This window comes from Dryobates pubescens, chromosome Z, assembly GCF_014839835.1.
Source record: "Dryobates pubescens isolate bDryPub1 chromosome Z, bDryPub1.pri, whole genome shotgun sequence".
Taxonomy (NCBI): Eukaryota; Metazoa; Chordata; class Aves; order Piciformes; family Picidae; genus Dryobates; species Dryobates pubescens.
The window spans coordinates 136,667,102-136,682,942 of NC_071657.1; the positions used below are offsets into that span (position 1 = coordinate 136,667,102).

The window sequence follows — 15,841 nt, forward strand, 5'->3', positions numbered from 1 at the left end:
GGTCTTTAATGTGGCACCCCAAACTGATGGCTGAATAAATGTGATTGGCCATTGTCTAGACTCTAAACAAACTAGCCTGTATAGGGCAAGAACATGAAAAACACACAAACCAGCTTTGCTTTTATTTCTCCCTTCACTGATGTTTGACTTTGGGTGAGTTCTGTTGGAAAATACTTGAAACCCACTATTTTTTCTCCTCACTTAGGAGCAGTTATAAAATAAACTCAAAGTGGAGATAATTTGGGTTTTTCTTTTAAGAGAGTCTTAAATAAAAAAGCCTTTTTTAATACCATCAGTATATGTAATGAACAGACTACTTGGCATCTGGGAAAGTGTCAGCTTTTCTTTGTGGAGATCATTTGGCATATACTGTAAACAGATGAAGTGAAATAGGTAGCTGTTGTTAGCAGGAAAGGATGATGACCTAACTAAAATCAAATACTTTCTCCCCCCCTCCCTTTTTTACTCTGTAACCAAAATAAGTACTGCTTATATTGCAAAGCAGGTGACAATAATCCAACCCCAAATGTGATTTGTTTGATTGAAAATGCTGGAAACTGAGACTCTCAAATCCTGAGCCCTTTGTTTCACCTCTGTCCTTTTAGCAATAACTCTCTGACTTTCTCTTGTCAGGTTTATGGCTACTAATGACTTGATGACAGAGCTACAGAAAGATTCTATCAAGCTGGATGATGACAGTGAAAGAAAGGTGGTGAAGATGATCTTGAAATTACTGGAAGACAAAAATGGTGAGGTGCAAAACTTAGCTGTGAAATGGTAAGTATCCTTTTTATGTGGTGTAAAGGATTGTTTAATGCCTGAACAACTTAGAGCACTTTGAAGGAGCTGTTGCTGTGCAAAATGATGATTGCATTGATGTCCACAGAGGAACCCTTGTACATATAGGTTGCCTGCCTGTCTTTTGCTGGTACTACAGGTTAACATTTGGGCTTTCAGGTGAGAAATAGCACATGCAGTCCTGGCTGAAGGTATATGGATTATATTCTTCTGTGCTGGTGCTTGAGTGCTCAATACAATTTAAAAGGACATAATTCACTGGTGGTTGCCACATTTATGGTTCACTGTGAGAGGGTAGGTGATGTGCAGGGGAAGAATTACAGTACTGGAGTAGTTTACAAGCAGAGATGAAAATAGGAGATGTAAATATGTGGCCTTGGTTATCAAACATGGAACTTACCTCTCAACTAGCGTTCAGAATATTGTTGTTAATGGTTTTACATGCTTCAGAGGAACTGTAAATGTTTTATGGGGTCAAGTGCAGTGACTTGCATTTCAGACATCTGTTGCTTCAGTAGTGTCTATTCCTGACTTTATTTAACTTCACATGTGGCTTTTCCAGAGCACCCTTTGAAGAGGTGCTATGTTTATTATGACTTTCTTCTTGTTCTTGACCCTTCTGACTTTTTGTGCCTCTAAGAGGAGCCTCTCTGTTCAAAAGCTTCTAGTGTTCCTGAGAATGTTTCTTGTTCATGAGCTTAGTTTTTTGTTTAGTATTCCATCTATGCTACCTGTGTTCCATGAGGAATGGACTGAAGTAAACTTGCTACCCAAGAGCTTGGGACAGCTTGGAAGAGAAGCTTCTCAGTGAGATTAGCTGAGTTAGTAGGTTTCAGCTTGTTATTCTTTACAGTTTGCCCTATCTGACTAGCAAAGCAGAAAATGATAGCCTGTGCATACATCTGCTTGTGTACTTAGAAGCAGTGCTGCTTCCAACTTCTGAAGTATTTTAAGTGATGGCAACCAGAAACCTTGCACAGAGAAAGAAACTTCAGTAGGAACAGTGAGTTTCAAGCTGAAGTTTAGTATTGGCAGTATAGTAATTGTCACTGCTTTTCCACTGCTCTCACCAGGCTTGCAGTGTTAGAAATGCTTTTATTAACCACACAAAATGCTAAGTTTCTTTTTAATTCACACTTCTGAAAGGTCTAAATTCCTTTTGGAACAGCTCAAGTTCTGTGGCTTTGAAACAGATGGCTTGTACTCAGTTGGAAGAGTAGGTCATGAAACTTGGCTGAGGCTTAGAATTGTCTTTGTGTGAAACACTTTCCCTTCACACTGTGTGTGAAGCACTTTCTGGAACAGTTATGTTGCAGTGTACATACAGTATTGATCTTTCATGTACACACCAAAGCTGGGTTTAAGTTTATATTAGTGCACAGCCCCAGGCTATCTGAAAATCTCTAATGGCAGTGTTAGGGTTTTGCACCTGAAGTTCTGCTTTTGGACCAGAAAGAGAAATTGCAAAGGGAAGAGGATGAGAAAATAGATGTGGCTGTGTGCATGTCCTGTTCTTTTCCTTATTAGCCATTCTTTGCTTAAAGGTTACTTTGGCATACTGATAAAATATTGCTTGACTTAATAAAAATAAGAGGATTTGTTCCAAGTTTGGACTCTGTTTGGGAAATCCAAATATTGCCCAAGAACAGTGTTAGATTTACTGTAAATGGGACAAGAAACACAGGGGAAAAAGTTTTCAGGTAGATGGTGAACATTCATCCTGAATGGACTCGCTCCTGAATGTATCAGGGGGTGTTTTTGGCATCACAGCCACTTCCACTTGCAGATATGCTCTGAAGGCCAAAAAAAGCCACACTGAAGGAGTCTTCTCTTTTTAAGGCAGCTTATGCTCATGGTATTGTTCCATGCCAGTTTTGAGCCAGTCTAAGGTAAAGCTGCTGCTACTCTATTCTTGCCCACCTTGTCTCTTTTCTTGCACTACTGATTTTGTTGCAGATTGGTTTGGGGACTTAAATCATGTTCTAGCTTCGTGCTCTCCTCCTGCAATCAGGCAAGCATTTGTGGAAGCAGTATTGGGGATGAAGGATGGGAGAGGTTGAACACTATCAAGCTGTAGTTTTTCTGAGGCAGTACAAGCTGTGATTTAAAGTCTTCCTTCTACTACATTACTGAGTGTAAGCCCAATTCATTGGAAGGTTTATTTCAGACAGCATATGTTTCTTGGCTTTTTCTGGGTTTAAAATATTTTGTGTTGCCATTCTTTACTTGTGTGTTTCTGCTACAGATTTGCTAGGATGTTTATTTGAGGGAGGCATAATCTGTGTTTAAATATTTAGCAGTGGGTTTGGACTAGATCTCCAGAGGTGACTGCCAGCCCTTACCACTCTGTGATTCTGTCATCTTTATTAGTTTAAATACTCTGCTGAACTTAGAGACTTTACAACAGGAGCTTTCATTAGACTGTTCCTTAAAGAGCATTTAAGTATAGATTCCCTTTCTCAGAAGAAGGATTTCAGGCAAGCTTGTGTACTTTTGAATCTGTAGTTGAGAGACATTTTTCTGTGAGAAAGGAAGGAAAGATTTGCAGCTTGTTTGGGAAGCTTCCTATTGAGGTAGATCAGTCTGGGCCCATGACAGCCTCAGGAGGTTCAACAAGACCAAGTGCAAGGTCCTGCAGCTGGGTTAGGGCAATCCCAAGCACTGATACAGGCTGGGCAAGGACTGGCTTGAGAGCAGCCCTGAAGAAAAGGACCTGGGGGGTGCTGGGGGAGGAGAAGCTCAACAGGAGCCAGCAGTGAGCACTTGCAGCCCAGAGAGCCAACCAGAGCCTGGGCTGCATCAAGAGAAGCAGAGCCAGCAGGGCCAGGGAGGTGATTCTCCCCCTCTGCTCAGCTCTGGTGAGACCCCACCTGGAGCTCTGTGTCCAGTTGTGGAGCCCCTATTACAAGAAGGATCTGGAGGTGCTGGAAGGTGTCCAGAGAAGGGCCATGAGGATGAGCAGAGGGCTGGAGGGGCTCTGCTCTGAGGACAGACTGAGGGAGTTGGGGTTGTTCAGTCTGGAGAAGAGAAGGCTCTGAGGAGACCTTCTTGTGGCCTTGCAGTATCTGAAGGGGGCTACAGGAAAGCTGGGGAGGGACTTTTGAGGGTGTCAGGGAGTGGTAGGACTGGGGGGAATGGGGAAAAAACCTAGAAAGGGGTAGATTGAGGTTGGATGTTAGGAAGAAGTTCTTTCCCTTGAGGCTGGTGAGACACTGGAATTAGGCACTTGGTGCCATGGTCTAATTGATTAGTTAGGGTTGGTTAATCAGTTGGACTTGATGATCTTGGAGGTCTCTTCCAACCTGGTTGATTCTGTGTAGCTTCTCTACCTTTATGAGTGTGGCTTCTCTGGGCAGCAGGTCAATATAGGAAACCCTGCCTTATGCTGTGAGCTTGAGTCATTAGTATGGGCAGGATGATGCACATACTGGTGGTTGTGTGGCTGATCCAGTTCAGCAGCTTTACAGTGTTTTGGCTGCTGTGGTAATAGACTTGCTGCACGTCATCCTGTCCTGGGGATTTGAATCATCAGGTTTTTTCTTCTCCCCATTTAGGAATTTTAACTCTTCCTTGTAATCAAATGTGCTCATTTGGTAGCCATTAAAGTATAGTAGTTTTGGAGTATCACTGATGATGGGCAGGCTGAGGGAATTGGGGCTGTTCTGTCTGGAGAGGAGAAGGCTCTGAGGAGACCTAACTGTGGCCTTCCAGTGTCTGAGGGGGCTACAGGAAAGCTGGGGAGGGACTTTTGAGGGTGTCAGGGAGTGATAGGACTGGGGGAATGGAACAAAACTAGAAGTGAATAGATTGAGATTGGATGTTAGGAAGAAGTTGTTCCCCATGAGGGTTGTGAGAGCCTGGCACAGGTTGCCCAGGGAGGTGGTGGAAGCCTCATGCCTGGAGGTTTTGAAGGCCAGGCTGGATGTGGCTGTGAGCAACCTGCTGTAGTGTGAGGTGCCCCTGCCTATGGCAGGGGGGTTGGAACTGGCTGAGCCTTGAGGTCTATTGCAACCCTAACAATTCCATGATTCTATGAGTGTCCCTCTTCCTAATAGGGAGCCACACTACCTTTGTTTTCTACTGTGTGAGAGCTAAAGGAGATGTTGTGTTATAGGCAGTGTTTACAGGCAGCTGAATGACTGGACAAAAAGTGTTGGCTAGTGAAAGGACACAGATGAAAGGACAGATCAAACACCTGAAACTGCTTTCAGGGGTCTAAAGTGTGCTTAAGTGCAAAAGCTTTGTATTCACAACTGATTGTATGCAATAAGATTATAGTTCCTTTTCAGCTTCTGATAAGCTTAGTTTGTAATCTGAGGCTAAAAGTAAGGTCTGCAATTGATATTTACTGATTTTTTTAAGGGCCAGAAAAGCTTGAGGCAATCTTTTTATAAGGTTTGCTTCACAATTCATATGTCAGCTTTATTGAATCAGTAGGCTGAATAAATAGGGCTGAAGACACTAATTCAAGTCAAATCTGATTTAGCACTTTCTAGAAACTGTCATTTCAAGCAGCTGTGTGAATGACTTCCTCATTTCAGTGGCTTGGTCATCTCTAGAGCATCAGCAAAACAGTGGTTCCTGTCCTGAACTGAGGAGGATTTAACTGATCAGTCTGTGCTATGGTTATTTTAGTTACAGTTGAAAACCAAACCTGTTTACATCAGAAGGATGTGGCAGGTGTTTGGTAGTTCAGGTTTTAGTGAAGAAGTGCTTGTCATTATTGGAGAGGTTTTCACATATGGAACAACTGTTTTAGTGAAGGTCTGCTTCTGCTCAGAGCTGAGGTATAAAAGGATGGTGTCAAAGAATTGTCAGGGTTGGAAGGGACCTCAAGGATCATCCAGTTCCAAACCCCCTGCCATGGGCAGGGACACCTCACACTGCAGCAGGTTGCTCACAGCCATATCCAGCCTGGCCTTCAAAACCTCCAGGGATGAGGCTTCCATCACCTCCCTGGACAACCTGTGCCAGGCTCTCACCACCCTCATGGGCAAGAACTTCTTCCTAACATCCAATCTCAATCTACCCATTTCTACCTTTGCTCCATTCCCCGCAGTCCTATCACTCCCTGACACCCTAAAAAGTCCCTCCCCAGCTTTCTTGTAGCCCCCTTCAGATAGTGGAAGGCCACAAGAAGGTCTCCTTGGAGCCTTTCCTTCTCTAAGCTGAACAGCCCCAACTCCCTCAGTCTGTCCTCATAGCAGAGCAGCTTCAGCTCTCTGATCATCTTCCTGGCCCTCTCTGGACACCTTCCAGCACCTCCAGATCCTTATTAGGGGCTCCAGAACTGGACACAGTGCTCCAGGTGGGGTCTCACCAGAGCTGAGCAGAGGGGGAGAATCCCCTCCCTGGCCCTGCTGGCTCTGCTTCTCTTGATGCAGCCCAGGATGTGATTTGCTTTCTGGGTGCAAGTGCACACTGGATGATGAAACACTGTCAAGGGAAAGCTTGTCTGAAGAGTGAAACTGAGTTGTGGAGGAAGCTGTGAGCTTTTCTGAGCAGCAGGACAAAAGGTTTCATCTTTTAGGAATGCAGTCAGGGATGGCTTGAGTCTGGGAGACAATTAGCTAATTGTTGGTAATAACTGTGTATTGGCAGGTTCTTGTGTACAAATTGATCAGGAGTTTGTCTGTCTGGTCTTTACCAGTGTTAGTGTCCAGGAGTTGTTTTAATAGGGTTGCAGTATTAGTTTAATAAGATTAGATTGTGGATATTGTCCTGTAAGCTCCAGGAGCTCTTAGTATCTGTGGAGGTGGTTTGATGGAACCTAAAAATTCCAGCAGAGTGCCTTTTTCCCAGCTGAGAGGGCAGTATCAGGGTAGGGCCCAAGGTCTGTCTGCCTTTACAAAGCTTGTTCTGTCAGGGCTGTTCATTTCTGCAAGCAGTAGGTGTATCTGCAGTGGCAGGTGAAAAACCATTCCATTATGTCTTTGTTTCTATGCACTTAAAGGGCTTCTTTTTCAGCCTTTCTCCAGAGACCAGCCAGTGTCTCATTTAGCAGTTCTCTTGGCATCATCTGTGTGCTGCAGCCCACCACAATCTTCTAGAAATGTTGCACCACAGGTGGGGTTTGTAGATTTAAAAAGAGATATTTATATATCTCTGTAAACTGCTCTGCCAAGGGAGGAAATGGCAATTGGCCTGAATTTGTGGCATTGGGGGGTTACTATTGCATTCTAAATACAAATCTCATTTGCACATCTTCCTTGCTGCCTTTTACTTCTGTTGGGCATTTCTTAATGACATCCATGATGTCTGAGCTGTAATGCTGGACCCTCTCTTGCTAAGCCACAGACACATCCATGGTGTGTGAGCTGTAATGCTGGACCCTCTCTTGCTAAGCCACAGACACATCCATGGTGTGTGAGCTGTAATGCTGGACCCTCTCTTGCTAAGCCACAGACACATCCATGGTGTCTGAGCTGTAATGCTGGACCCTCTCCTGCTAAGCCACAGACACATCCATGGTGTCTGAGCTGCAATGCTGGGCCCTCTCTTGCTAAGCCACAGACACATCCATGGTGTCTGAGCTGTAATGCTGGACCCTCTCTTGCTAAGCCACAGACACATCCATGGTGTCTGAGCTGTAATGCTGGACCCTCTCTTGCTAAGCCACAGACACATCCATGGTGTCTGAGCTGTAATGCTGGACCCTCTCTTGCTAAGCCACAGACACATCCATGGTGTCTGAGCTGCAATGCTGGACCCTCTCTTGCTAAGCCACAGACACATCCATGGTGTCTGAGCTGTAATGCTTGGCTCTGTCATTTGCACTGGGAGACATGGCCTCTTAGCTCAGCATTGAAACCTCTCAGCACAAATCTACTGGAACCTTGGAACTGGCTCAAACTCTTGATCAGATTGTCCCTAGCAGATCCCTGTCCCTCTTGAGCGGGAGAGCCCAGAACTGGATGCAGTATTCCAGGAGGGGCCTCACCAGGGCAGAGCAGAGGGGGAGGAGAACCTCCCTGGCTCTGCTGCACATACTCCTCTGCATGCACCCCAGGGTCCCATTGGCTTATACGTGGACGAGAAGGCCAATGGCATCCTGGCCTGCATCAGGAGCAGTGTGGCCATCAGGAGCAGGGAAGTCATTCTGCCCTGGACTCAGCACTGGTTAGGCCACATCTTGAGTCCTGTGTCCAGTTCTGGGCCCCTCAGTTTAGGAAAGATGTTAAGATGCAGGAATGTGTCCAGAGAAGGGCAATGAGGCTGGGGAGGGGTCTGAAGCATAGCCCTGGGAGGAGAGGCTGAGGGAGCTGGGGTTGCTTAGCCTGGAGAAGAGGAGGCTCAGGGGAGACCTTCTTGTTGTCTACAACTACCTGAAGGAAGTTGTAGCCAGGTGGGGGTTGGTCTCTTCTCCCAGGCAAGCAGCACCAGAACATGAGGACATAGTCTCAAGCTGTGGTAAAGGAGGTAAGGAGAAAGTTCTTCATAGAAAGAGAGATTGGCCATTGGAATGTGCTGCCCCGGGAGGTGGTGGAGTTGCCTCCCCTGAAGGTGTTCAAAAAGGGACTGGATGTGGCACTTGGAACCATGGTTTAGTCAGTTATGAAGTGCTGGGTGACAGGTTGAACTTGATGATCTCTGAGGTCTTTTCCAACCTTACTAATTCTATGATTGCAAAGTAGTGACATAAAAGGAGAGGCTTTTAAGGTTTGCAGATTTAATACTTTCTTCTCTCCTTACAGCCTTGGTCCTTTGGTGAGTAAAGTGAAGGAGTACCAAGTGGAGACCATTGTAGATACCCTCTGTACAAACATGCTTTCAGACAAGGAACAGCTACGTGACATTTCAAGCATTGGCCTTAAAACTGTGATTGGAGAACTCCCCCCAGCTTCCAGTGGTAAGGCTTTTTGTGCTCAAGAGCATTTAATTTTACCATTCCCTTGGCAATTAAAAACCCATGCAAATAGTAGGTCCTTTAGGGGAAATAATTCAGTTCATTTAACACTGGAACTAATTTCTGTCAGAGGAAAAAGCATGTAGCACAGATAATTGTTTTCAGTTGCTGCCTCTCTGGCTGAATTTCCAGTCAGAAGTTTGTTTGTTTGCTTTTACTGAAGAATTGCATTCATGTGAAAACCTGACTTGCAATACATGAGCTTTGGTATAACAAATTGAGTGCAAAGAGAAGGGCAACAAAAGCTGGGGAGGGGTTTGGAACACAGCCCTGTGAGGAGAGGCTGAGGGAGCTGGGGTTGCTTAGCCTGGAGAAGAGGAGGCTCAGGGGAGACCTTCTTGCTCTCCACAACTACCTGAAGGGAGGTTGTAGCCAGGTGGGGGTTGGTCTCTTCTTCCAGGCACCCAGCACCAGAACAAGAGGACACAGTCTCAAGCTGCACCAGGGGAGGTTTAGGCTGGAGGTTATGAGGAAGTTCTCCAGAGAGATGGTGATTGCCTATTGGAATGTGCTGCCCAAGGAGGTGGTGGAGTCACCATCACTGGAGGTGTTTAGGAAGAGACTTGATGGGGTGCTTGGTGCCATGGTTTAGTTGATGAGATGGTGCTGGGTGATAGGTTGGACTTGATGATCTCTAAGGTCTTTTCCAACCTGGTCTATTCTATTCTATTCTATTCTATTCTATTCTATTCTATTCTATTCTATTCTATTCTATTCTATTCTATTCTATTCTATTCTATTCTATTCTATTCTATGCTTTTGATTGGTAGTATGCTTTTAGGATTGATTTTTAACTTGGGCATTTCTCTTGCATGAGCTGATTTCCTGTCTCTGTGCTAAGTGTTGTGGAAGGCAGCTTGTGTTTCTGACCTGTTAGAGGACTGAAGTTCTTACCTGCCCTTTGAAATGAAGGCATTTTTGATTCCTGCAAAAGAGAGAATACTGATGAAGACTTCACAGCTTAATGACAGTACTCCTTTTTGGATTCAAGTGCTTTCAGATACTGTGCTGTATGAATGAGAACAGAACAGTGATTAAAAGCCTTTGGAAATGCAGTTACAAATGAAATGAAAAGAAACCAGCTGAGATTTTAGCCTCCTTTATTGCAAGCCTCCTGCAAATGTAATTCTTGCTTTTCCCTAGCAGTGCTGAGATGTGTAAGCTCTTATTCTGTTGTTTACCTAAGCAAAACAAAAGGAGGTTCTGGGGTGGAGGTAAAGCTCAAACAAATGTAGCAAAATATTTCAGTGTAATTAGCATTCCTAATACAAAAAGAATGTAGCTGTTACTGCTTCAGCTCAAATCAACCATTGTTGTCTCTCTCTTTTCCCCTCCTTAGCCTCTGTGGTAATACATTTGTCTAATTGTATTTAGTTTTAGTCATAGAGTTAAGAGTAAGTCATAAAAATGGATAAATAAGAGTGAATGCAGGTTGGAATGTCATTAATTTCACTTCATGCAAATGAAGATGAGAACTATCCAGTGAGTGCTGCTATGACATTTAGGAAGAAGTTCTTCCCCATGAGGGTGGTGAGAGACTGGCACAGGTTGCCCAGGGAGGTGGTGGCAGCCTCATGCCTGGAGGTGTTTGCAGCCAGGCTGGATGTGGCTGTGAGCAACCTGCTGTAGTGTGAGGTGTCCCTGCCCATGGCAGGGGGGTTGGAACTGGCTGAGCCTTGAGGTCCCTTCCAACCCTGACAATTCTGTGATTCCATGAATAAATGGTGCTGCTGTAAACTGATTGCTGGAGAGTGTTCTAACAATTCTGTGATTCTAATAACACCAAAAAATGTTAGACAGTGGAGGAAAGGGAAACTATGGACTTACGGTAAAGATGTTTTTACTTAAAGTTTAAGGTACTTTGGGTATACATTTTGTTTGTTGTTTGTTTTCTCCTTTCTCACACATTTCAGGAGCATTTCAGGTGTTTTAAGTTGCTTCTGCAATACCTTTTATTTTTTTCATTATCCAGCTGCTCTGTACAATGTTCTGGTTCTTTGCTACTCCTGTGCTTTGCCTTAGCTTTTAGTTTATTCCTTTCTTTTTACCTGTAATGAGTTCATTTAGAATCATAGAATTGTTAGGGTTGGAAGGGACCTCAAGGGTCATCCAGTTCCAATCCCCCTCACACTAGATCAGGTTGCCCAGAGCCACATCCAGCCTGTCTTTAAAAACCTCCAGGGATGAGGCTTCTACCACCTCCCTGGGCAACCTGTGCCAGTGTCTCACCACCCTCATGGGGAACAACTTCCTAACATCCAGTCTGAATCTACCCATTTTTCCATCCCCCCAAGTCCTTTCACTTCCTGACAGCCTAAAAAGTCCCTCCCCAGCTTTCCTGTAGCCCCCTTCAGATACTGGAAGGCCACAATTAGGTCTCCTTGGAGCCTTCTCTTCTCCAGACTGCACAACCCCAACTCCTTCAGTCTGTCCTCACAGGAGAGGTGCTCCAGCCATCTAATCATCCTCTTGACTTGTCTGGGCTTTTGCTTTTTGATGCTTGCCCTACCAAAAGCAGTGTCCTGTCTCTGTGTGCCTTATTGGACAATTAGGAAGCCCTCCTGAGTGTGTTTCTACATAGCTAGTCTTCCAGCTTCATCACAAAACTCATGTCACATTAGCAAACTAAACTGGCTCTTCAAGCTGGCTTCGCTGAGTGGGAAAAGCTAGCGAGCTCAGGTGGCTTTCCATGATCACAGGCAGCAAAATGTCTCTGATGTAAAAACTGCATTTTTGGTGAAGCTTAGTTATGAAAATGCTGAGGTTTTCTTGTCTTTGCAGGCTCTGCATTAGCAGCTAATGTCTGCAAAAAGATCACAGGGCGTCTCACTAGTGCTATAGCCAAGCAGGAGGATGTGTCTGTTCAGCTGGAGGCGCTGGATATCATGGCTGATATGTTGAGCAGGTAAACCTCCCTCCTCCCAAGGGCTGCTGAATGCAGGTTTAATACTGACCATGTCAGATTGAAACTGCTTTAAGTTGTGGGAAATCATATGGCAAGGTCTGAAGTATAGGTAAAACTTAAGTTGAAAAAAGAAGTGGTGAATGTATTGCAGAGAAGTTGTTGGATAGCTCAACTACTCCATTGTGTACTCCTCTGAGAACTGTGATTGGAAGCTTACTTTAATGTTTATGGCTTTGAGGGTATGTCTGAAACTAGCTTCTTGTTTATAAACGTTCCAAAAAGCTTAAATTTAGAAGACTGACTTGGGGTATTTCTGATGGTGTGGGAATATTGAAAGAAATTGTTGTACAGTTATGTGAACAAAGTTCTCTAGATGCAATTGGTTTGAGTTTGTGTTTTGTCTGTTTTAAGGCAAGGAGGACTGCTTGTTAACTTCCACCCTTCAATTCTGACCTGTCTGCTCCCCCAGCTGACTAGCCCCAGGCTTGCTGTGAGGAAAAGAACCATCATTGCTCTTGGTCACCTGGTTATGAGTTGTGGCAATATGGTTTTTGTTGACCTCATTGAACATCTGTTGACAGAGCTGTCTAAAAATGATTCCATGTCAACAACTAGGACCTATATACAGTGTATTGCTGCTATCAGTAGGCAAGCAGGTCATAGAATAGGTAAGAAAAACACATCAGTTCTCTGGAACTTGGAAAGTTTTGTGGTGTGGGTTGGTTTTGTCAGATGAGAGTAATCACTGATTGATTTTTTTCTCTCCCCAGGTGAATATCTGGAGAAAATAATTCCTCTGGTGGTCAAGTTTTGTAATGTAGATGATGATGAGCTACGAGAGTATTGCATTCAAGCCTTTGAATCCTTTGTTAGGAGGTAAGTCCTTCCTGAGCTACCTGTTCCAGGCTTTCTTAAGATCTAACAGTGTGCTGTACAAAATATTTTGCATGCTTTGAGCTTGAACTGTTCCTGTAAATCTGCTTTGTAACTTAACTGTTCAGCAGTGTGTTTTGTGGGCACTTCAGAAGCTCTGCTGTGCCATTGTTGGGTAGACAGATGGGAGGGGGAAAGCATCCTATTGCATTTTTTTATCCAGTAGTAATGGGAAAGAAATGGATGTCCAAACACATCTGGAGGCCCTATTACAGGAAGGATGTGGAGGTGCTGGAAGGTGTCCAGAGAAGGGCCACGAGGATGAGCAGAGGGCTGGAGCTGCTCTGCTGTGAGGACAGACTGAGGGAATTGGGGTTGTTCAGTCTGGAGAAGAGAAGGCTCCCAGGAGACCTAATTGTGGCCTTGCAGTGTCTGAAGGGGGCTACAGGAAAGCTGGGGAGGGACTTTGAGGGTGTCAGGCAGTGGTAGGACTAGGGGCAGTGGAGCAAAACTAGAAGTGAGTAGATTGAAATTGGATGTTAGAAAGAAGTTGTTCCCCATGAGGGTGGTGAGAGCCTGGCACAGGTTGCCCAGGAAGGTGGTGGAAGCCTCATCCCTGGAGGTGTTTGCAGCCAGGCTGGATGTGGCTGTGAGCAGCCTGCTGTAGTGTGAGGAGTCCCTGCCCACGGCACGGGGGTTGGAACTGGCTGATCCTTGAGGTCCCTTCCCAACACTGTCAATTCTGTGATTCTGTATCTGGGGCCTCTGCATTCTTTCACTCCAGCAGATGCAGTTGCACAGTAGCAGTGCCCTTCCTGACCACCTTCTCTGAGTTTCTGTAGTTCACATGGATGCATTGGTGCTATCTGGTTTGGTGTAGTGTCTCAAAAGTACAGCCTGTGGCATGATGTCTTTTAGAAACATTTTAGTTCTTCAAAATGAATTGTCACTGATTTGCATTTTTGTCTTTCCACAGATGTCCTAAAGAAGTTTATCCTCATGTGTCTACTATTATAAACATCTGTCTTAAATACCTGACCTATGATCCTAATTACAATTACGACGATGAAGATGAGGATGAAAATGCTATGGATGCTGATGGTGGTGATGATGATGATCAAGGTATTACTCTCTTTTTGACCTGAGGGAGAAGAAATATTTGTAAGCCTGTAGTCAGCCTGAGAAGATCTGTGTTTGTTCTGGGCCCCTCAATTTAGGAAGGATGTTGAGATGCTGGAAGGTGTCCAGAGAAGGGCAACAAAGGTGGGGAGGGGTCTGGAGCACAGCCCTGTGAGGAGAGGCTGAGGGAGCTGGGGTTGCTTAGCCTGGAGAAGAGGAGGCTCAGGGGAGTCCTTCTTGCTCTCTACAACTCCCTGAAGGGAGGTTGTAGCCAGGTGGGGGTTGGTCTCTTCTCCCAGGCAAGCAGCACCAGAACAAGAGGACACAGTCTCAAGCTGTGCCAGAGGAGGGTTTAGGCTGGATGTTTAGGAAGAAGTTCTTCCCAGCATGAGAGATTGGCCATTGGAATGTGCTGCCCAGGGAGGTGGTGGAGTCACTATCACTGGAGCTATTTAGGAAGAGACTGGATGGGGTGTTTGGTGCCATGGTTTAGTTCATTAAATGGTGTTGGATGATAGGTTGGACTGGATGCTCTCAAAGGTCTTTTCCAACCTGGTCTGGTTTGGTTCTGTTCTACTCTCTGTTCTACTCTCTGTTCTACTCTCTGTTCTACTCTCTGTTCTACTCTCTGTTCTACTCTCTGTTCTACTCTCTGTTCTACTCTCTGTTCTACTCTCTGTTCTACTCTCTGTTCTACTCTCTGTTCTACTCTCTCTTCTACTCTCTCTTCTACTCTCTCTTCTACTCTCTCTTCTACTCTCTCTTCTACTCTCTCTTCTACTCTCTCTTCTACTCTCTCTTCTACTCTCTCTTCTACTCTCTCTTCTACTCTCTCTTCTACTCTCTCTTCTACTCTCTCTTCTACTCTCTCTTCTACTCTCTCTTCTACTCTCTCTTCTACTCTCTCTTCTACTCTCTCTTCTACTCTCTCTTCTACTCTCTCTTCTACTCTCTCTTCTACTCTCTCTTCTACTCTCTCTTCTACTCTCTCTTCTACTCTCTCTTCTACTCTCTCTTCTACTCTCTCTTCTACTCTCTCTTCTACTCTCTCTTCTACTCTCCTACTTTATGGGGGGAGGTGTACTGCTATCAAATACCAGCATTTGAATGAGTTGTAGACTTTTGTACTCATTTTTGGTACTGGTTTTAAACATGCCTGATGAACTCACTTCTTGTAATAAAAGCATAGGATCTTGTTACTGTAGATAAATAATTCCAAGAGTGAACATAAAATACAAGACAAATACTTTAGACTACTGGGGAGGTGAAAAAAGGCTGATAGAGCTGGGATGTATCATCATAGGATGATACAGCTAAAGTGAGAAGAACATCAATTATTGAACTGACAAAAATGTATTCAGCATGGGAGAAGCTCAGTAATTTCCACCCTATTACCTCATACATAAAATCAGAGTGGCTTGAAAACTGCAAACTACTCTGGATTTTTTCTGCAGGATAAAAGATAAGTTTAGACTGGGAGGCATAAGGTATTTCCTGTTAACATGGTGGAAATACCTTGCCACATGTAAGCATTAGAAAAACCTCACATGTGGAAGTGAGCTGAACCCAGAGCATGACAGTCTCATTGCTTCAAGGAGTGAGTTGCATAGTTCTTGCTCCAGCACATAGCAAGTCGGTTTGTGATGTTTGTGCATGGGTTTTGTTGTTGTCATTTTCCTGGGCAGAGTGGGGTTTGATGTACTCCTAGGGGAAAAAAAAACCCAAGCAGATTAATTTGATGCATCTTAGTTGGCTAGAAATTGTATTTGCATTGGCTTCTGTGCCACTAATAAAGAGGAATATGCTTGGAATAAGTAGTTAGGCTGTAGATATGATGAGAAATGTGGCTCTGAGCAGCCTGATCTAGTGTGAGGTGTCCCTGCCCAAGGCAAGGGGGTTGCAACTAGATGATCCTTGAAGTCCTTTCAAACCCTAACAAATCTATGGTTTTTAAGAAATACCATGTCTTGTGTGCATTTTACATACACCTGTAACACCAGCATGAAAAAATTGGCAGGGAAAATAATTAGCCTTCTAATTTAGGCAGCTTAGAATGCATTTTATCTATGGTTTTTTAGAATGGAATAGAATTAACCAGGTTGGAAAAGACTGTAGAGATCATCAAGTTCAACCTATGACCCAACACCATCTGAAGAAGTTTTTCACCGTAAGGGTGGTAAGACACTGGAACAGGTTACCCAGGGGGTTGTTCAGTTTGGAGAAGAGAAGGCTCTGAGGAG

General features: G+C 44.5%; 1 protein-coding gene across 1 annotated transcript in view; it reads left to right on the forward strand.

The window, feature by feature from the left end:
* The window catches only part of CAND1 (cullin associated and neddylation dissociated 1), a 35,795-nt gene that overhangs the window by 5,167 nt on the left and 14,787 nt on the right, over positions 1-15,841 (forward strand). The window contains exons 2-7 of the mRNA XM_054178307.1: positions 634-777; positions 8,493-8,647; positions 11,486-11,609; positions 12,021-12,277; positions 12,380-12,485; positions 13,459-13,604. Of these exons, the coding sequence (XP_054034282.1) occupies positions 634-777; positions 8,493-8,647; positions 11,486-11,609; positions 12,021-12,277; positions 12,380-12,485; positions 13,459-13,604 (932 nt within the window). The remainder of the gene's footprint in view (positions 1-633; positions 778-8,492; positions 8,648-11,485; positions 11,610-12,020; positions 12,278-12,379; positions 12,486-13,458; positions 13,605-15,841) is intronic.